Source organism: Alosa sapidissima, chromosome 5 (assembly GCF_018492685.1).
Source record: "Alosa sapidissima isolate fAloSap1 chromosome 5, fAloSap1.pri, whole genome shotgun sequence".
In the NCBI taxonomy this organism is placed as follows: domain Eukaryota; kingdom Metazoa; phylum Chordata; class Actinopteri; order Clupeiformes; family Clupeidae; genus Alosa; species Alosa sapidissima.
Window position 1 is genome coordinate 3,339,713 of NC_055961.1, and position 22,994 is coordinate 3,362,706.

Genomic DNA, 22,994 nt, shown 5'->3' on the forward strand with positions numbered 1-22,994 from the left:
CTTTGGTGGCATGTAGCGCACCACCCTCCTGACCCTGACGCTGCTCTGCCATTGCAGTTGGAGGTGCTGAAGACCTGCGTGTGTACTGGGCAGATTACCTGCGGCGCACGCACATGCTGGTGTACGTGGTGGACTCGGCTGACCGCAGGAGGCTGCCCCAGGCCAGGAGTGAGCTGCACCGACTACTCAAAGCTGACGCCAGACTGCCCGTCGTGGTGCTGGGCAACAAGCAGGTCAGGAGACCCACACAGACAGACTTGCACACTCGTCCTCTCTCCCTCTCTCTTTCTCTCTCTCACTCTCTCTTTCTCGCTCTCTCTCTCTCTGTCCCTCTCTCTCTCTCTCTCTCTCTCTCTCTCTCTCTCTCTCAAATACACAGACACGAACATGTGTGTGTGTGTGTGTGTGTGTGTGTGTGAAGTGCTCAGTGTGATTTTAAGAGCTGAAAAGATCAGTCAGTACACTCAGCCTCTCATTCAACCCTGTCCCTGTGTGTGTGTGTGTGTGTGTGTGTGTGTGTGTGTACTCCTCTGTCTCCCAGGATAAACCAGGTGCGGTCAGCATGCCTGACCTGTACGATGCCCTTTCGCTGGCCAGCGTGAGCGACGCCCGGCAGGTGCTGCTGATGCCAGCCCAGACTGGCACTAACGGGCAGAGTGGCCACCACGGCCTGCAGAGCTTCCAGGACATGCTGCTCAAGCTCTGAGAACAGCACGAGCGCACACACACACACACACACACACACACACACACACACACAGCCATAGTAGCAGTAGCCTCCTGGACTGCAGAGTAGCGGCAGATTCAGGATAAAGACGCACAAGTCCGCTCAGTGCTCAGTGTTTATAAACATTAAACCGTGCAGGGTCAGAGGTCAGAGAAGTGGCTTTGTTTGTAGCCGTAGCAGCCACATCTGAGTAGCACACTCTGTATATAAGGCCCACCTCCCCAGGACACAGAGCAACACAGCGTCTCTTCTAGACTCAGATGCTGTTTTTATCTTTGTAAATTTTGACCTTATGTTTTGTAGATTATTGTACAGACTAAGCTGACGTTGTTCTCTGACTAGAGCTTATCTAGAGCATGATCGTCTGCTGAGAGCTTTCACTAGTGTGTCCATGACAGCTTCAGGTTTTTAACGCAGCCAGTTTTACTGCAGTATTTGTCCCCTGACTGGGCACAGAGGCTACTGGTCCAAGCCCACCTCGGACCTGCCCCTTTCTTGCTGGCATGGCTAAAGCTAAGGTGACACAAAGGACGAGAAGGCCGCGTTTGTTCCAGGCCGTGTCTCACTTTCACTGCGCTAGCCAGAACTGACCCAAGAGTGAGCGGCCACACTGACAGGTCGGGTTTGCTTTTCAGAGGTAGCCATTCTTCATGTGACATGTTTAAGTTGCTATCTCTGCCCTTACGCAACAGTGCAGGACAGAAGGCCTCTTTGTCAGGCTGTTGTTGTTAAGTGTTCAAGAATGACAGTGAGCAGCCCAGGGCAGTGTTCCGCTCACCGCTCTCACACACGTTCTACGTTCTCTTCTGTCCAGGAGAATGTTCTTGGCAAACGTGTGCTTTGTTTTGCAGTAATACGTTCAAATTTTATTCATGATATTATTTTTGCAAATAATATTTGTTACTTAAAATGTAGGCAACAGGGTGGGTGAGGACTTGTTTAAGACTTGTTTTTTATGTTCATTGCCTCTGTAAGTATCCATTGTGATAGTGAATTACTATTATGAAATATGATTAAGTACATTTTAGGTGCCAATTTCCTCAAACTGATATAACCCATTACTTTTGTAAGCCTATGGAGTTTAGCAAGGTGCTCATTTTATTGTAAAATAGGGAAAGATCCACCCAACACTAGTCAACCAGAGCCAGAGACACAATAGTTTCAGCTGTTCTACAGTTTCTCTCTTCTGATATCTGAGAATAACTCAAGTTCTATTGTCACTTGACGTGTGGGTTGTTTAACACACCCGATTATGACTGTATCTTACTGTAACAGTTGACCTCATGCATACCTCTGTGTGTGATTGTTGGCCTGAGCCAGGATATCATAGTCTTATTTCTTATTTTGTTTTCTAATCAAGACAGTCTACCATTTGTGTTTCAAGGCTGATGAAGCTGGAATTGCATTTTAAAGACATGAAGATGCATGCTTTGTATGAAGCATGCTAGGACCTGGGGTTGGGGTAACGTCACATAGCACATTTCTCCCGTCGTGGCTGTTACAGCTGTGAGATTGGCAAGGGCTGAACTCAGACACGTTTGCAGACACATGATGTTCACGGCATAGACACACATTGGTAATGGCTCCTTAACTTAAAATTCTAGTAACATTATTTAGGTTAGCTGTGTGCTGACCGGAAATCTAAGGCTTACAGATATGGTCGACTGCAAAGTTTATTTCCCAGTGTCTGGGAGAAACTCCATCCATATTATATGCTGGGCTAGTGTGTTATAAGCCAGTAGCATAGCCTACTGGTGCAGATGATTCATATGGAGTGGCTTTTTGCCCAGCGTAGGAGACACCTGATAATGTAAACAAACTCTGCTGCCTGAGGATATAGCTGGCTGAAAGTCAACAGTCTCTGCCCTCGAGAGCACCACATGAGCACATAATATAGTTCACACACCTCCTGGTTTCTGCGATGAGCAAACACACTCAAAACACATGTGATGAGCAAAGTCCAGCCCTGAATGTATGTAGGTGTCTATACCTTGCAGCTATCAGCCTCGCTCAGTATTTACCTGGTGGATGGTTGGTTTGTGGCAATCATGGACAACAGATGTAAATTAGCCTTGTGGCTATAATCTGGCCCAATTATATATTGTGCATTGTCCCTGTCAAATAAACGTAAATAAATAAATACATTTAACAAATTGAAGCATTATCAAACCTTAAACTTTGTATTCTGAGGCAGAGGAAAATAACTCCTAATTAGTTGGACTATTATTATTATTTAAAGTATTTATATCTGTAAAGAAATGTTTTTCTACTTTGTGCAGTACCTCGATCCATTGCAAGGGGTGCTAAGCAAGTTGTGCACTGAGGCAGTCCTTGGTGGCTTCTCCATACACATGTTTGTATAACTTCATTGCATAACTCCATATTCCTGTACCTGTGAATGCGTCTTCTCAGTGTATATACATACATACACACACACACACACACACACACACACACACATCTCCAAATGTGTACACTGAATAAAACTCTCAAATACCTCTGTGCATGTGGTACACTTCTGTATTAAAAACAGCATGGATCACAGTTACCGCACATTAATCTTACGCAAGCTCCTCCCCAAACAGAACACACACACACACACACACACACACACAGGTGTGTGCAGACGTGGCGAAAGATGGTAGTCCCCAATAATCCAGCTCGGACATATTCCAAAATAACAAACCCATGTGGAAATGTGTAATCTCACCACATCGTTCAAGAGTGGATTTCTCAATCCCGCTGTGTCAGACCCAAGCGTCGTGCGAACATAATCCCAGGACACCACGTCCGCAGCATATAATCCCAGTGCACTACGTCTGCAGCATATGTGCATCCCTCCTGAGGGTTTTGGATTTATAAAGGGGATGAGAACAGACCGTCTTTTCTTCATTTAAATTACAAACATTTCACATGGATGCTTTATACTAAATCTCTCTCCTCCGCCTGGAAATCAAAGGTTTTAGAGGGTGATCTATACAGTGGGAGATATACAGCTGAAAACACATTACTGAACGAGGTCCAAACGTCATGGCAACCATGATGACATTTAAAGTACAAAATAAAAACGTAACCCCAGCCATCTGACATCCGTTATGATCCTACGCTAATGCAAGTCATATCGACAAGACCGTTCAGCATGGCGTCACTCCCTCGTTTGTCTTTAGACTAACTTGGAAAACAGTCTGTCACTCATCCATGCCCTTTGACCTCTCCTGTCTACTCCGCAGGAGAGGTCAGAGGATAGAGAGACGCAGTGATGGGGTTGAACTCCGCCCCCTTGTTGTTGTTTTCTGAGCGGCACAACACACCTCGATGGGTAACGTCCACTGCCCCCCCCCCCCCACCGCTCAGTCTCTCAAGCCTTGAGCGACTGCATGAAGGTGGAGTAATCTTCGGCGTGGCACTGCTTGTAGTCTTCGATTTTCCTCTTGATCTGTTTGGGTGTGTCCTGGTAGTAGTTCTTCTCATCTCGCGCCATGGCCTGGGAGAACAGAGGAAACAGAGTTAACAACGAGTAGGGGGTAACCAACCAACTGTATTTCTGTTGTCTTTTGGAAAAGGCGAAACACAGCAAACCTGCCAACCATGAAAAATGTTTTGAGTAGCACCTCGAGCCGAGAAAACATAAACATTGCTCACGTCGGCCTTCATGCATTGAGCCAAAAACAGACATAGCCATACTCAGAAGACACGTTTTGGATAGCGACCCATCTTTAATATTAAATATCTATCTAAATGGGATCCAATGTGTTCCTGAAAGTGCAAACTGAATCTTTTACAGTAGCTATAATGTTGACAATCTGTTTTAGGGCCTAATAATCCTGGGGCCTGTACTACGAAGGGAGCTTAACCTACCCAGATGTAACCCAGGGTTACTTTGTTAAACCGGGGTTGACAAAACCTGGTTATCTTAAGTGTTGTTAATCGGTACTACGACGCTGATTGTGAAGTTGATTTGTTGAGCCGGGGTTAACCTAATTGGAGTTTGTGCGCGTTCACATAAAAGGGGCGGGTTGCAGCGCAAGTCACCACTTTCAATGATGACGCGATCACCTTATTTTACGGATGAGGAATGCACAATTATTCTGACAAGTTATGAGGAATTAAAACCCACTCTACGACAAAAATCAAATACGTCGGCAGTAAACAAAGCAAGGCTGGTGGCAACGTATTGCAGATCGGGTAGCCTAAATGCCTAAAAGTAAAGTTTTATGTTCTTCAAATATGTGTTACGGAGGATTAGTAGCTTGCGGAATGTCTGAAATGAGTTGAAATAATTAAATAGCCTATTTTGAGTTCATAGAAAGGCCTAAAGATGCAACCCAATTAAGACGTCGGCATATAGATTGCAGTAATAAGGATAATTGAATGTTTAAGTAGCCCCCATTGACTGATTTAGTGTATGCCTAATCCTGTGAACATTTCAGATGCAACACCATTGCCAAACGCACATGGCAGCAGGTGAAAATGAAACACAAAAACATTATTCAGAATAGTAGGTTTATATAGTTATAGCTTGCATTAATATTTCTTAATTATGAAAACATGTAGGCCTAGCTTATAGCCTTCACTTGGCCTCTGTTTTACAGCTAACAAGAAAAAGGTGTCTGAACACTACTGTAGGAGGAAAGGCACCAGAGTGTTTTACAGTAGCAGAAGAGTTGGCCATCGCAAATAATAGTGGAAGGCCGATTATGGAGGGGGTTGAGGGAGGCATTCGGTCGGATTCTGGTGATGTGGAAATGTGTAGCCTTTATGTGCACGGTACAGTAATATGACATTCAATTCAACAAGTTTGTTAAAATTGTGATTTTAATTTATTAGGCCTACTGTAGGCCTATGTCCGATTTATTTTCGGACATACAGTATTCTTGCATCACCGATGGAATACATGAATGTCCACGTACGGGCATTGCTATGAGACGTCTTCCTAGATCATCTGACAGACAACGAATTCCCTCGGCTGACAATATATATCTTCATAGAGAATATCGTCCGGGTAGGCTATATATATTTTCTGGCGGTCTCTAAAACCCCTCGCCCTGCGAAGAGAGTCCCTCACGATTTGCGCTCCAATGTCGTATGGATCATCCAGGTACGCCGACATGTCTCGGGAGAAATTGTTAGTGGAGGGGTGGTACTTATAAAGGGTGTGGTTAACGGAAACCTCGGGTTAACCAAGAACATAACCTGGTCGGAGCAGGTTTGAGATGCAGCGTAAATTGCCATGGCAGCATACCTTGGTTAAAACCTATCCACCTTTCGTAGTACGGGTTAATCGGGAAGTTACGCCACACGTGATCAAGTTACTCTCGAAGTTACCCAGATAAGCCAGTAACCCCGCTTCATAGTACAGGCCCCTGACCTATGAAAACCACTTGTGTTGATAAGCACTGATGTGGGTATGTTGTCCATTTTCTTATATGTGGGCCCTATTCGATCATGCCTGGTATTATACCTCTTTTCAATCCATTATTATTAAAGATTTATTTTGTCAAGAAATAAATCTATCGCCCATGTTATGCCAACATATCTAATTCACCTGGAGATAGAGGCTTATGGACATCTGCTGTTGTCAGTGTGTAGTCTATCCCTTTACTCACAATAACCTACATGTTTTGTTTATTTGTAAAAAAACAAAAAATCATTGTTCAATTATTACCTGCTGACTAATGCAAACTACTGATTGCTTTTAAAGAATTTCACTTGCACGTGCACTTAAGTTTCTTTCAGATCGTGGTGTCTTTCTGCCATCTGTGAGGCTGCAATGATTATCCCAACTACAGTGATAGGTGCACGATCTCCGTCTGTAAGCCTATTATTTGTTCTCACTTGTTTTCACGCTAATAATCAAGAAGAAGGATCCATATGCTCCAAAGAAAAAAACAAAATGAACACTCATTAATAAGCAGCTCAAAATAATCGTTGTTAATTGCTGCATTTTGCCTTGGAAAGGTCCGCGCTCCATTAGCGCCTTAGTTATGAAAACTTTAACCATCAGCGACACATGCTAACTGAAACAACTTATGAACAAGTAATAACGTTCCAAGACATAGTCAAACTATTAGGCCTAGGTGAATTTACAATCGCACTTATTGGAATATTTTTAGTTTCACAGCAAAACGGCAGCTAGGGGAACGTAAATTTGCGAGTGAACACTTCTTGTTAAACTCACCTCATTAAGTCTTTCATTTAAGCCACCGTTGGCTGAAGAAAAAATAACAGAGAGGCCACTATGCTTTGCCTGTCATTCTCACTGGTCACTTTCTCTCTGTATCTCATCCTCGCGGGAGATTCACATGCTCAAGGAGCTTTCCGGAAAGGTTGGATGTCTGCTCGTTTTGCGTAGTTTTAAGTAAAAAATCGTAGCGGCGTATTTTGATGTGAAAATGCGTGGTTGCTACGCAAAATGTGTACAGGTTGGCAGGTCTGACACAGCTAAATGTGGTGTTAGGAAGCGTTCACTACTGCTGGTCAGTTGGAAAGGGACTTCAATAGGCCAATGTAAGGGTGTCACAGTCACTTAGACTTTAAAATGCCACTGTCTGATGTGAAGGTCACTGCACTCCACCTTGTAGTTGCCATCCCCATGCTCGCGCAGCATGTGCTGGGCGTACTCGATCAGATCTCTGGACAGGGTCTTGGAGCTCTGGCTGGGGATGCTGGCCTGGGCTTCCATGTCTGGAAAACAATAGGAGCAAACAGGATTTACACGTGCGACGGACCCAAGTTCAAATTTTCTCTCTCTCTCTCTCTCTCTCTCTCTGTGAAGGCAAGAACAATAAAGGCCCTAACAATACCCATAAAAAACACTTCACACTTCTGCAAAGACCAGTGTCTAGTACTCGTTTCCACAGGACTTGAGGTAAAAAAAAAAAAACCTTGTGCGAGTTGTTCCTTCCACACAAAACACTTGTTTCCACCACAGATTATGAGTGTGTTGAAGGGAAGGAGGGATGGTTCGCCTCTTCAAAGTCTGCTTTATTGTCAATTTCTTCACATGTCAAGACATACAAAGAGATCGAAATTGCGTTTCCTACTATCCCACGGTGGAGACAAGACATATTTTACCAATTTGGTCCACAGACAAACATAACATTCAAGTAAACAATATAAAAAGTAAAAATAAGAAGGCACATACAATGAAGAAATAAGAGCAGCAAAATTTGGTAGAAATTGTGCAATTGTGCATACAGTAGACAGTCAATATAATAGTGCAAAAGTCAGGCCAATAAATGGCTGAGGTAGTTTTGTTTGACCTAAGTATGCAAGTGGCATAGGTCAAACAAAACTACCTCAGCCATTTATTCATGATGACGCATCTGTTCTTGGTGGCCTAGCAGAGCATGAAGTATACTACAACAGGCTCTATATCAGAAGTCCCTGTCCTAGAAATCTCTAAAGCGTTCAAACGCATTATGAACGCAGACTTCAAACAAGTTGTGTCTATTCAAGGATAATACAATGTCTTCCATTGAGTTATTGCAAGAACTTTAATGGAAAGTGAGCAGTGTTGGCAACAAATCAACAGTTTAACATGCTGTCCTCAAAGCTCAGAATAAATGATGACATTCATTCTCATACGCTCATCTGTCTTTACTACAACAGGGCACCTCTTGTCCATGCATGGGGGTCTGGGGATGGTGGCGCCACAGAACTCCACATGCCCCGGGACTAGGGGTGGGCGATATGGACAAAAAATAATATCTCGATATTTTTTGTGATTTTGATGATAATGATAATTAGTCTATCCTTTTAAAAAAAATTGTAGAAGTCTGAATTACTTTACAGCTCATTATTTATGAATAGCATCAATACAATAATAACCAATAACCTATCCTGTGACTTTTTAACCAAATCAACCAATGCATTGTCACATGGTCTAGCCAGCTACATTAAAGAAGATGACTAGGCCTAACAGTTTCCCAAGAGAAAGTCTGAAGCTCCTTTCAAAAACCTTTACTTAGGATTCACTGTAAAACTAAGCAGACCAACAGAGTACATCCAAGTTATTTCCTTCGATGTTTTGTTTAAGAGAAATCATGTAGGCTAGCATTCCAAGTTACAGAATAGAAACTAATGCGTTAGCTTATGGCTAATGTATATGAGAAATCCCAAAGAGATGCTAACGGTTAGCATAATCGATACACGTAGATATTTAGAGCGAACTTCAGTCCATATACAAAAGGGTTACATGAGAAGAGTTCTTTGTTTACAACTGACTATTAAAATACTCAAAGGCAAATGTTTTTTCTCCATATAATACCATGTAGGAAAAAGTGTGACCGTCTCATTAATGCTACGTGAACAGAAGTAGCTGAACAAATCCCAAGTAGGCTACGTCTGGATCTCGCTACACAAAATAAACGGCCTGCGTGTGACAACGTGGACCCACTAGCGATCATGTGACACTTGCTCTGCTGCAACGGGGCTTCTCTTGCATACTCCTGGATTTAGTGAATGTATGCTATGGGGTTTCAATGCGTGATTTTGAGTGTTTTTTTTCCCCCTAAGTAGTTTAAATACTCAATAATGTAAATTTGCACATCGTTAAAACAACAATCACAATATTATCGCAGACGATATATATCGCCCACCCCTACCCGGGACTTACCTTTGATCACATATGGCTTCTTTATCAGGAGTTCGTCTGGCTCCACATCCATGGCTTCAGTGTTGGTGAGCTAGAAATAAAAACCCATAAAAACCCAGTTGAAGCTATGAAGGGCTTCACTAAACAACAGCATCCCAAGACAATGCGTCTCAAACACGATATGTAAATATCCAACACACACCTCATACAATGCATCACTACTCTAGTGTCAGCTAACAAATAATCTGATTTGTTTACATGGACGATGACAGACAGTACATCAGGAAATCATTTCAAATATTACAAATTGCGGAGGAAGAATAGTTTTGCTTGATTCCCCAAAGAAGGCTTGTAACTGTAACTTAAATAGTATGTCAACAAAGGTAACACTTTATTATAAGGTGCCATAACAAATAGCAAACAAGTCATTACCTAACCCTTTATTAAAGGACCAGTATGTAGGAAATAATGGAAAATAAATGGTAACCATTCCAGAAATGATCACCATTTGTTGTCAGAGAGTAAGGAAACACGATGAATTGAAGTAATGGCTTATTTGACAACATTACTATAACCTGTAAAACCCTAGCCTAGAAATATAGACGCGCCCCTACTGCCAGGGCTAGTCTAGCAACTCTCCATTGGCTTGTGAGCTCCAGAAATCGAAACTCAATCAGGCCAATGAAATCGTGAATAGAGTCGTTTGGTGGGCTTAACATAATGATTGATGGCAGAGTTGCAACGGTTTGGCTTGAATTCCCTGCTACTTGAAAACAAATGGATGGATGTTGCTGTTGGCGAACAGTGTGACACGAGTTAAGCTTTTATTAAGCTTTTATTAAGTTGGCAAACGTTTGAACTAGCCAACTAGCTCCGCTGGTGGGAAACGCATGGGACTCATAGCGCTGCCGCTGTCCTATTGCGTGCAGAGGGAATTTGAAAGACAACTGATTATCCCGCCCCTCGGACTGAGCACTGCGAACGGCGAGTGCCCAGACCCTACATTTTAATGTGGGTCTGGCTCGTCAGGCTAGTAAAACCCCGTAAAACCCATGAAAGAAAATGAGTTACGGGGCGGAATCGCTTGGAATTTTCGTTTATGTATTAATAGCGTATTAATAATGGGCTATTTGTGTTGCCAAATTAGCAAAGGCCAACTGTCAACTTGCTGTCAGTTGTAGTCATGAACGCCTACGAGAGGCAGGCACATTTCCCAAATTAAAACAAGAAAGAAATTAAGTGGACATCGGAGGAGCTTCCTGATATGGCGATGTCTTCGTCAAACGAAGAATATCAAGTCTGACGCAGAGCTGGCCATATTTCTCCACGACAGGTAGCCTAGGCTAAACTTCATCTGCATCGCTAACTTCAGCTAAATACTGTATGTTACGTTGGTTAGAGAGGTATTTTTTGTTTTCACTGTTTCCGTAATGTGTAGCTGGGTCATGGTTGGAGAAACGTTAAAACAGCTGCAGGTCAACTAACGTTAGTTAAGTCTTAATTACATCTGGCAACCCAGAAGAGGCTCGCGTCTGGTAGTCTTGAGAAAGTTCACCTGTGTTTTGATTTTGGCCTACAGAATGTTCAGTAACAACCCTACAAATCACTCCTTTAATATTTGTAAATTGTTACAAAAATATCTATTTGGCACAACTTAGTAGTTACACCATTACTAGTGTAAGAAATGCAATGAAATTGTGTTTGTAAAGATGTAAAGTGCATATTGGACATTGGGGAGGGATTTGGGGAGGTGGGTTGGCTGTGTAGAGATTGTGTGAGTGTTGGGGGTGGTGGGGCAATAAAGACAGAAAACTATTAACTTGTGCCAAATAGATATTTTAGTAACAATTTACAAATATTAACAGCTACTTATTATGGCACCTTATTATAAAGTGTTACCCAAAGTTCCAGTTTGCACTGTTCAGTGGCCCTGCCCTGATGTGTGAGACTCAGGTTCTAGTTCATATATTACCTTAGGCTGACGAATAGGCAGAACAGTTTTGGTGTCATGTTGCAGTCCCATCTCCCTCAAGTTCTGCTGAACCGTTTTCCGGTCATCCCACGCGTTTCTGATCTGAGCACTGCATATGAGATCGGACACACGTCACTATCAACAGCGACAAATCTGCGGTTATTGGCAGGTATTCCAAACTAAACTATAAAACACTTCTGTCAGTTAAAATAGTCCGAGGCATCTTTCTCTTGCTTTCGCTGACCTCTTCCGGTCATCATGAGAACCATCTTTACTTCGTTAAATCCAGGGCTATTGCAATGCTCATGATTAAGGGATGCAGTCACACAAACATTCAATCTGACTATTGAACTGTCAAATGTAACGATGACCTAGGGCCCCGTAACAGACGGAATTACTGTAAAATGTTCACGTTAATTACAGTGTGATCCAACAGAAGCTGATAGCTTGAAATGCAATCTGTCTTCGCGTCTAATAGAACACTCAGTCAAGTGAAAGGTTAGTGGTGATTCAAATACAATCCAATGACTGCGATGGTTGTTGTTTTATGAAGTAATCCATGAGGCACAAAGATCAGTGGACACATCAGGTAACATTATTAATGCTATCCGCTAATAGTTAGATGGCTAACAGCTACGTTAGCTTGTCCATGCACTCAATGCACTTCATGCACAGAGGAGTTACAGTACGCTTCATCACGCAGTAATTATTTCAGAGAAACGAGAAGAATCCCCAGGCAACATATGATAACATGTTATGACACAACTAGCGACATTTTCTGCTTCCCAATGAAAACCCAGCTAGTCTACTAGCAGCTGGAGTGCAAAACACATGGAACTACTACATTGAGGGGCTAATTTAGATAACCACAACATGTGTCTTACCATTCAATCGTTGGAGCTAGCTTCCTCCTTAACTTCGTTCTAAGCTTCTTTCTGTCTTTCGTGTAATCAAACTTCTTTCGCTTGGAGGATTTCTTAGCCTTTGGCATTGTTTTTGTAGGTTAGCACTCTCGTTACAGTAACTTTCACGTCCCGAAGTACAGACGACAAAACACCATAGACAGTAAAAGAAAACACGTGTGTCGGGATCACGTGACATATGTCGCCTCTCTTAGCTGCGCTTGATGATGACGTAACCAGCAATGCGGCGACCACAGCTGTAAACCTATTTTATACAGTCTATGCTGTAAACACAGTTTGCATCCCAAGACAGCATCTCAACCTGTCTATGGAACCATAAGTATGCTGTTGCTAGCAAATATATGCATATTACAGTTCATATAGCCCGTTAAATTATACACATAGAGCATCATGCTTTAGCCTGATGTGTATTGCAACATTGCAATCACATTTTGTGGACACTTTGTTGCCAAAATTCTACAAGCTCGGACTCAGATTGGCTTGGTCCTGGCTATGGCGAGGACTGCACACAGACCAATGGGATGTGTTTTTGGTACACAGACTATTCGAATAGCCTAGGCCTCAATGTTTTCAAATAGCCTCTGCAATGTGCAGAATCAGTTCAGGAGCACTAGGCCTACATCGATTTGTCTAGGCTGCTAAAGAGTATTTCCGTACTCTGATGACATCTACCTAAACAATTGTGTGGAAATATGATAGCCTAAACAATTGTGTGCAAATATGATAGTGGAAAGGAAATAAAAGTGTTTTCAACTAAAAGCACAATCACTTCAGGACCAACATATGATCTATTACCAACTATGTACCCTGTAAATGCTGTCTCAACAGCACAATTGGCTATTTGCACTACTGGTTAGATGTAAAATGCCATTTCGTTGCACTGGTAGCCTATTTGACTTGTGCAATAACAATAAAGTTGAATCTGATCTATATGCCATTTTGGTCAAAAGGAAAGTATCCTGCTACCAAGCAAGGATCAGAATAAGGCATTGTTCCACATACAGGTCATCTGTGACCTTTGACCCTATGATGATTGCATCCATGACTAAACTGGGCCGTGTTTCCTAAAACCATAACTTTTCCACTTTGTTGGTTGCAATGCAATTTCCCATTGCCAACCAACTAAGTTGCTTACAGGTTAACAACTATGGCTTTGGGAAACACACCCCAGGTCAGTAGTTTAATATTTACAAACATTTTTAATGTGAGACACCAACCATCCAACAGTACACCAGTTTAAAACAAAGTCAGTTTTACTTGTTTTAATAGTTTTAATAGTCTTTTCAGTTTACTAATAATTTCAGTTAAAAATGACAGAAGTAGAAAATGATTAGGAACATATTTGCCCACTCTGTAAATTCTGTTATGGGCAAACACGTGTCTGTGCCTCCCCATAGTGTGAGTATACCACTGTGCAAGACGTCAACTTATCTCAACCCTCACCCAAAGCCCAGACACTTTGGGGAAGTGCCATCTACACAATACAGCTGCTCTAAGCCACAAGGCTCTGGTGACAGTCTTCTCTTTCATAGCCATAGCTAGAATGATAACACAACAGGAGGAAGGGAGGTGTGAGGGAAGAAAAGAGAGAGAGAGAGAGAGAGAGAGAGAGAGAGATGTGAAGAAAGACAGAAAAGGTTGTACAGGATAACAAGTGGTTGGGGTGATATAATCACCTTCTGAGAGGTCTGTATGTAGTACTTCAAAGACAATTTATAGTTACAACACTTTGATGCAACTAAAACACAGAAGCACCAGTCAAGACATCTGCTTGTGCAACTCATGTAGTATTTCGTAACACTGAACTCAAACAACCCCCATCACCATGACTACATTTCATGAGCTTAGCATCAGCTCCCTGCACAATAACACCAAATTTAAACGTAAAATGCCATAATTGTGTAATAGACACAGGTAAGTAGGCTGTTGAATGTAATGTAAAATGCCATAATTGTGTAATAGACACAGGTAAGTAGGCTGTTGAATGTAATGTAAAATGCCATAATTGTGTAATAGACACAGGTAAGTAGGCTTTTGAATGTAATGTAAAATGCCATAATTGTGTAATAGACACAGGTAAGTAGGCTGTTGAATGTAATGTAAAATGCCATAATTGTGTAATAAACACTGTTAAGTAGGCTGTTGAATAATAAACATAGATAAGTATGGGCGGTTTGGGCAGCCGTGGCCCACTTTGGGCAGCCGTGGCCCACTGGTTAGCACTCTGGACTTGTAACCGGAGGGTTGCCGGTTCGAGCCCCGACCAGTGGGCCGCGGCTGAAGTGCCCTTGAGCAAGGCACCTAACCCCTCACTGCTCCCCGAGCGCCGCCGATGAAGCAGGCAGCTGACTGCACCGGGATTAGTGTGTGCTTCACCTCACTGTGTGTTCACTGTGTGCTGTTTGTGTTTCACTAATTCACCGATTGGGTTAAATGCAGAGACCAAATTTCCCTCACGGGATCAAAAAAGTATATATACTATACTATACTATACTAAGTAGGCTGTTGAATATAATGTTAAATGCCATAATTGTGTAATAAACTATAGATAAGTAGGCTGCATGATACTGAAAGTCCTGTGGCACAACAGTGTCATCTTGTCATTATGGTGTAAATGCAATAAGAGGTCGCAATGTCCACACGGCAACACAACCAATCAGGTGAGCTGCACACTGCAGTGATAAAGCGTTATTTAAATGTTGCTTCTGGCATGACAGTTATTTTATATTGATTCAAAATGATACGTGTGTATTGGCCAACCTTTAAATGTAATACCTGGCAACGAAACAAATTAACAAATTCTCACAGATTCTATTCTTGAAATAATACAAATATTATGAAGTTCAGATGTCAGATTAAATTTGTAAGTCATTCTGTGTTTATCTTGACTTTATTTGGCAATCTGATCGTGAGACTTCAGGGGTAAGAATAGAACTTCTGAAGGAACAGCAGCAGAGTGGGGAGATGGATATCTAAATGCCATGTCCTTTCAGTAGTGCTGCCTGTCGGCTTTTAAAGAGGCTCAACTTCTTCACCATTCAAAGCAAGTAGCTGTAACAACCAAAGGAAGATACTTCTATCAGAGCTGTGAGCCATCTGTAATCTGTATACATCAGATGGACCTATCGGATTTCTAACATTTTGTTTTCAAATAATTAAAATATTGATGAGCAAATCCAAATAGGCCCTCTTTCAGGCCTACACATGCAGGTGAAAAAACTTGTATCTGTCTATGTATGTATGTATGTATGTATGTATCTGTCTATGTTATCTGGATTATGGGGTTGCACTTGACTAATACAGTAGGCTACATGCCTCTAGATGTCCCTATAGTATTACCCCCATTAAATGTTGGCTTACACACGAATCATTGGGCGTGGCAAGGCAGCAGAGTAGGTCCGAGTTTTACATGCTGTCACACTGCAAGGAATGAAATAGCGGATGTGTTCATTGTGATATGACATCCGTTCAATATCCACGCGCCCTCGATTCTCCCCCTTCATGGTCTGAAGAATATGGATAGATTGACAGACGCACCAGGAAGCTCTCTTTCGGTCTGATTGGCCGTACGCCAGAGAGTTTACTTTTTCAGGTGGGTTGCTCTGGACAGCTGCGATTGGACAGTGCGGAGCGTTATAGGGTGGAGCATTTTGAAGTGCAGCGACGTAGTTGAAGATTTGGGGGCGGAGAAAAAGAGAAGCTAACGACAACGGCAAAGGGAGTCATTCAAGGGTTATATTCCGTCGTGGGGGGGAGAGGGGGAGGACACGCTCACTGCCAACCCGGCGACGAGGTCGGGCCTGTGGTGCTTGCTACCCCATGAAACCATGGAACTCGAGAATATCGTGGCCAACACTGTCCTCATCAAGGCGAGGGAAGGTAAGAGCCGACGAACCTCCGGGGCAGCGCTTCGGCGGCTGACACCAACACGTTTTAATCGTATCACACAGCTGCCAAACGTGGGGACTCCCAGAGGAAGCCAAGGCCAAATATGATAGTTGTAGACATTATATTCTAACAATTACATTTGGATCGATTGGGCCTGTATATCGATGTCTTGATTGTGCGTTTTAGATGACATAAGACCATCTTAACCCTTCAGATGGACAGGCGTAAAGGATGGAACTGTCATTCGGACAAGTGTACGCTACTGCAACGAAGACAGCTCCCGTGCATGTTGATAGCATCGTATTTACAATTAGATATATGTTAAAACGGTTCCGAAATATAGTGGTCATGAGTGAAGACGACCAGGTTTCCATCCACCCAGTCGACAACAGCGATTTGACTGTCCAGGATTACAGAGATGGCATTTTGGAATGATGACAACCTATGATAAGGTTTTGCATAGTGAAATTGAATTGAGAGAAACGTCAAGGCTGCCTGTACACTTTCATCATGGTGACCACGTAAACCTTGTTTTTTCCCTTGAGCTTGCAGCAGGTGTAACGGTCTTGGGACTGACTGCCCGTGTTTATTACTTTGGAATTCCTTCTGCTACGCTGAATCAAAATTCATAGTTTAGCTGTAGTAGGCTATAGCCTACAAGTGAATAATTTCCGATGCGCACAGTGGTAATAATTGTCAGCTTGCTTAATGTAACACAATAGCTATGAACTGTAAGCTTGCTCAATGTAACAGTGTAGCTTTTTATCTATACATTTTTATCTGTACATTTTAGGAAAACGTCGTTAACTCTTTTGTTTGTGAACTGGAGCACGGATTTTATGAGTCGAAAGTTTTTGCACTCTGAAGGGCGGGTGTATTAGAATATCCCATGGTCTTGCACCGACAGAAGTGAAACTTGACGTTCCTATTTATTTATTTATTTAATTTACAACTATGAGGACAGAACTGCACACGTATGAATAGAAATGAATGAAACAGCCAACGATTTACATGTGGCTTTAGTCCTGCACCTTGTGTCGTTTCCTTGTATTTGCCGGTCCTTTGTCTGACAGCTGCAGGTGAAGCTTTAAGCCCCATTCCTCCGTTGGCCCAACAACAGGAAGTCTGTGTGATTGTTGAGGTTTGCTGTGCATGTCTCGTGTCAGCCAGGTTTCCCTTAATGAAACACAACAGTCTATTTAGCCTCGCGCAAAGAGCAACAATCTAGTCCCAGCAGTGATGCGCGCGGCAGCACTGTCATGCTTTAACTGAAATTGCTGTTGCTGCTGCAGCATGTTGTTTGGGCCAGATTGAGTTTTTGCAGTTCGAGTTTTGAGGACCGATATGGCCACTATCACTGCATGCCAGGTGGTTGCTTTTAGTATATTTAGCTAAACTGGCAGAAGTAGCTCTTGTTTAGTTTCCCTGCCTGTGTTTGTAAGTGGGTCTGCCAACCCCTTCTGCCTGTTGCCTTCGAGTCCACAAGGGTCCCTGTCTCACACATGCTGCCTGCCTGTCTTGTGTTGTCATACCCAATCACCAAAGCAACCAGCGCGGGGTGAGATGATCGAAAGTCTCTTCTGGTCGAAAACTCTTCTGGTCCTGTTCACTGCCATGCTTCCCCATTTCTGGATGCATCGCCAGCATCCTTCAGAAAAGCAACACGCCTACAGCGTGTAGGTTTCAGTGTGTGGTCTGTGTCCTCTCATGTACTGTGGACATAACGCCTCAATGCCAAATGAGGGCCAAATCTCAGCCATATCCCAGACAGACTCAGACACTGTCAGCGCCCCTTGATATCTTTGGTGGCTTCATCGTTATCTGTGTTGGGGCTTTGTATAATCTTTCACCCTCTTCAGACACCCTCACGTCTTCACCAGCGGCCATGTTGCCGTGGCTTCAAACACTATTGCAAAAGTGGTGTTCCAGAGCTGGGGTAAACGGGGGCAAAAGGTGGTGTCCTTTGGGGGAACAGCAAAAGGTGGTGTCCTTTGGGCAGGTGGTGTCCTTTGGGGAGGTGGTGTCCTTTGGGGGAACAGCAAAAGGTGGTGTCCTTTGGGGAGGTGGTGTCCTTTGGGGGAACAGCAAAAGGTGGTGTCCTTTGGGGAGGTGGTGTCCTTTGGGGAGGACAGCAAAAGGTGGTGTCCTTTGGGGAGGTGGTGTCCTTTGGGGAGGACAGCAAAAGGTGGTGTCCTTTGGGCAGGTGGTGTCCTTTGGGGAGGTGGTGTCCTTTGGGGAGGACAGCAAAAGGTGGTGTCCTTTGGGGAGGTGGTGTCCTTTGGGGGAACAGCAAAAGGTGGTGTCCTTTGGGGGAACAGCAAAAGGGGCAAAAGCCTGTGTGTCCTTCATCTTCGGAGGGAGACTTGGATCAGTGTTGTGGGGGGGCAATGTTGCGCAGGCTTCTCGACACGTATGAAGGGACTGTGTGTTTACAGTATGTACCAGTTGCAGATCTTACAATGTGCACATTCCTCATGTGTGATGCAGACCTGGTGCAGATGAGGGGGGATCCATTCCAGACCTGGGTCAGATCTGTTTGCACCTCTACACACACACACACACACACACACACACGGACACACACAGATGCACTGATGATGGGTCAGTGTGTAACTGGCCTGGTCCAGTTTGGCATGAGAGAGCTGTGCTGCTGTGTGTTAACAGTACGGCATGTGTGGGAAAGAGAGAGCTGTGTGTTAACAGTACGGCATGTGTGGGAAAGAGAGAGCTGTGTGTTAACAGTACGGCATGTGTGGGAAAGAGAGAGCTGTGCAGAAGAAAAGGAGCATTTTTGAGGCCTCAGAAGCAACTCTAGTGTCCTCAAAGCCTGGGCTAATTCCACACACACACACACACACTCACACACACACACACACTCCAAGCCTGGGCTAATTCCACACACACACACACACACTCACACACACACACACACTCCAAGCCTGGGTTAATTCCACACACACACACACACACACACACACACACACACTCTCCAAGCCTGGGCTAATTCCACACACACACGCACACACACTCCAAGCCTGGGCTAATTCCACACACACACACACACACACACACACACACACACACACACACACTCACACACTCCAAGCCTGGGCTAATTACACACACACACACACACACACTCCAAGCCTGAGCTAATTACACACACACACACACACACACACACACACACACACACACACACACACTCCAAGCCTGGGCTAATTACACACACACACACACACACACTCCAAGCCTGAGCTAATTACACACACACACACACACACACACACACTCCAAGCCTGGGCTAATTACACACACACACACACACACTCCAAGCCTGGGCTAATTACACACACACACACACACACACACTCCAAGCCTGGGCTAATTCCACAAGTGTCGCTGGACAAAGTGGTGGTTTGTGTTCTCAGAGCCCCCTGCGCCCCTTCGCCCCCCCCCCCCCGTCCCAAATCCCCGTTCGGTTTGGTACTTTCAACTCAATTCACCCAGAGAGTGCCATGCTGGGACCCCGGGGATACGGGCCACGCCCGGCCTGCCTCTGGGCCGCTCCCGGGCTGCGCTGGACGTAGTGTGTGTGTATGACGGCCATGCTGCTGTGTAGCCCTGTAGTTGTTATTGGGATGTTGTTTATCCCAGCCGGTGCATTAAGTTGATTTGTGGTCATGCAGGCGAGGTCTGTAATAGAATCACTCTCCTGCTCAGAAACACATTTGTACCAATGATGGTTAAGAAGTGGAATAATATATTTGTACCAATGGTGGTTAAGAAGTGGAGTGATATTTGTACCAATGGTGGTTAAGAAGTGGAGTGATATTTGTACCAATGGTGGTTAAGAAGTGGAGTGATATTTGTACCAATGGTGGTTAAGAAGTGGAGTGATAGAATCACAACACCAACCGGCACTAATAGCATATCATTTACACTCGTCTGATGATGTCGTCAGGAGTAACCTACTGCTACAGTACCTATGAGGGCCAGGAGGCCTAAACCAACTGACCAGTTATACATCTACACGTATAGATATACACCTGTATAGATTCAGATAATGTATATCTGCTGATGTACTCTCAGCAGGACATCTACACGTATAGACATGTATAGACTGTTGTGACCTCACACTACTGTTAAAAATGTTGTGAAAGTTAGTGTGTGTGTGTGTGTGTGTGAGCGAGAGAGTGAGAGAGTGTGAAAGAGATTGTGAAAGAGAGAGAGAGAAAGAAAGAGAGAGAGAGTGTGTATCTGATAATGTATGTCTCTGTCTCTCTCTGTCTGTCTCTCTCTCTCTCTCTCTCTCTCTCTCTGTCTGTCTCTGTCTCTCTCTGTCTCTCTCTGTCTCTCTCTCTCTCTCTCTCTCCCTCTCTCTCTCTCTCTCTCTCTCATCAGGAGGAGGTGGGAATAGGAAGGGGAAGAGTAAGAAATGGAAACAAATGCTCCAGTTCCCCCACATCAGCCTGTGTGAGGAGCTTCGGCAGACTACAGGTATGTTTGACACCCTCTTTTGGGTTAGCATGACCCGTTTGACCCCCTCTTTTGGATTAGCATCACGTTGCTGTCCACTCAGATGGCATTTCCTGATGTTCCGGTGTTCCTCACAGACATCCATGTCACAACAGAAACCTGTGTTCCTTTAATACACCCCAGAAACCTGTGTTCCTTACACCCCAGAAACCTGTGTTCCTTACACCCCTGAAACCTGTGTTCCTTAAGCCCCAGAAACCTGCATCAGGGGCATACTCACACTATACCATACGTACTGTAACCCGAGTATGTTTGACCCCCAATGTCCGGTTTGTTTGACCAGTGTGATCGCTCCGTACCCCGTACCGTACCCGGGCGGGCATGATGCGCTTATCCGTGCCCAGGTCGGCTTGTGGAGGTTGGCCACGGCACGGTTGGGCTTATGGGCACCTACGCAGAGATTCAGCAGCTTATGGGCGCACCTACGCAGAGATTCAGCAGCTTATGGGCACCTACGCAGAGATTCAGCAGCTTATGGGCACCTATGCAGAGATTCAGCAGCTTATGGGCACCTACGCAGAGATTCAGCAGCTTATGGGCTTATGGGCACCTGTGCAGAGATTCAGCAGCTTATGGGCACCTGTCCAGAGATTCAGCAGCTTATGGGCACCTACGCAGAGATTCAGCAGTTTATGGGCGCCTACGCAGAGATTCAGCAGCTTATGGGCACCTATGCAGAGATTCAGCAGCTTATGAGCACCTGTGCAGAGATTCAGCAGCTTATGGGCACCTACGCAGAGATTCAGCAGCTTATGGGCGCACCTACGCAGAGATTCAGCAGCTTATGGGCACACCTATGCAGAGATTCTAGAGCGCAGCAGCTTATCCACACCTGGGTACAGTTGGGCTTATGGGCGCACCTACGCAGAGATTCAGCAGCTTATGAGCACCTACGCAGAGATTCAGCAGCGCAGCAGCTTATGGGCACCTATGCAGAGATTCAGCAGCTTATGGGCACCTATGCAGAGATTCAGCAGCTTATGGGCACCTACGCAGAGATTCAGCAGCGCAGCAGCTTATGGGCACCTAAGCAGAGATTCAGCAGCTTATGGGAGTCTGGGTACAGTTGGGCTTATGGGCGCACCTACGCAGAGATTCAGCAGCTTATGGGCACCTACGCAGAGATTCAGCAGCTTATCCGCGCCTGGGTACAGTTGGGCTTATGGGCGCACCTACGCAGAGATTCTAAAGCGCAGCAGCTCAACCGTGCCTGGGTACAGTTTGATGGTATGCAGTGCCTGGGTACAGTGTGATAGTATGCAGTGCCTGGGTACAGTTTGATAGTATGCAGTGCCTGGGTACAGTTTGATAGTATGCAGTGTAAGTGTGGAACAAAATCGGGACAGAACCGTACTCCGGCACAGTAGGCCTACAAGTGAATCGTGCCTAGTGTGAGTTATGCCCTAATATAGTAGGCTATTAAACATTCATAAATAAGCTCCAGCATTGCTCCTGTGAAAACATACCTGTTAAAACCGGTGTTCAAATGCAATATTCAGACGATAAGATCATTGTATTTTGACCAAGTTCATTCGTAGCTAATATGCTACTATGCTAAAATATGATGGAATCACTAGTGTCTAATATGCTATCACTATGCTAAAATGTGATGGGAGCACTAGTAGGTAATATGCTACTGCTATGCTAAAATGTGATGGGATCACTATAGTTAATATGCTACTGCTATGCTAAAATGTGATGGGATCACTATAGTTAATATGCTACTACTATACTAAAATGTGATGGGATCACTATAGTTAATATGCTACTGCTATGCTAAAATGTGATGGGATCACTATAGTTAGGCCTAATATAGTAAAAATACTGTGTTCATTAGTAGTTAGCAGTGTGCCGTTCTCTTGCCCAGGTTTGTAGCTGCTGTGTTGTAGCAGTCCTTCACACATGGCGTGTTTGTAGCTGCTGTGTAGCAGTCCTTCACACATGGTGTGTAGCTGCAGACTTTGCTCTGGTGGGAAATTTGAGTCTGATGTGGTTGCCATAAACAAATGCAGTTGACCGGGTCTCTTTTCCGGTAATATCCACAATGCTTCTTTCTAAACCAACACTGCAGTCTTTTATGGCTAGCATGTTTTGTTGCCATGTGTCATAAGATGGACCCCAGGGTTACCCATGCTAGTCCTTCCACCACTTTTTGATTAATTATGAAATTCTTTCTATTTATATCTAAATCAACACTACAGGCTTTTATGGCTAGCATCACATGATAGCCATAAAAGACTGTAGTTTCGATTTAGATATAAATAGAAAAAATGTCATAATTTGTTTTGTTGCCATCTGTTGATATTTTGATAGATTTTGCATTTATTTTTGCTTGAGAAAATATATCAA

General features: G+C 44.0%; 3 protein-coding genes across 3 annotated transcripts in view; 2 read left to right on the top strand and 1 right to left on the bottom strand.

Annotated features, from left to right (window-relative positions):
• The window catches only part of arl10 (ADP-ribosylation factor-like 10), a 5,825-nt gene extending 3,987 nt beyond the window's left edge, over positions 1–1,838 (top strand). The window contains exons 3-4 of the mRNA XM_042092666.1: positions 58–233; positions 542–1,838. Of these exons, the coding sequence (XP_041948600.1) occupies positions 58–233; positions 542–706 (341 nt within the window). The 3' untranslated portion in view covers positions 707–1,838. The remainder of the gene's footprint in view (positions 1–57; positions 234–541) is intronic.
• Positions 1,839–3,229: 1,391 nt separating this feature from the next.
• Positions 3,230–12,411, bottom strand: nop16 (NOP16 nucleolar protein homolog (yeast)). Its single transcript, XM_042092669.1, has 5 exons — positions 12,180–12,411; positions 11,296–11,404; positions 9,345–9,414; positions 7,302–7,411; positions 3,230–4,211 (listed from the first exon to the last, which is right to left on the bottom strand). The coding sequence occupies exons 1-5, from the start codon at positions 12,284–12,286 to the stop codon at positions 4,086–4,088; spliced, it is 522 nt and encodes a 173-aa protein (XP_041948603.1). The 5' UTR covers positions 12,287–12,411; the 3' UTR covers positions 3,230–4,085.
• A 3,497-nt stretch (positions 12,412–15,908) lies between these two features.
• The window catches only part of grk6 (G protein-coupled receptor kinase 6), a 59,855-nt gene continuing 52,769 nt past the window's right edge, over positions 15,909–22,994 (top strand). The window contains exons 1-2 of the mRNA XM_042091990.1: positions 15,909–16,097; positions 20,511–20,606. Coding sequence (XP_041947924.1) covers positions 16,046–16,097; positions 20,511–20,606 — 148 coding nt within the window. The 5' untranslated portion in view covers positions 15,909–16,045. The remainder of the gene's footprint in view (positions 16,098–20,510; positions 20,607–22,994) is intronic.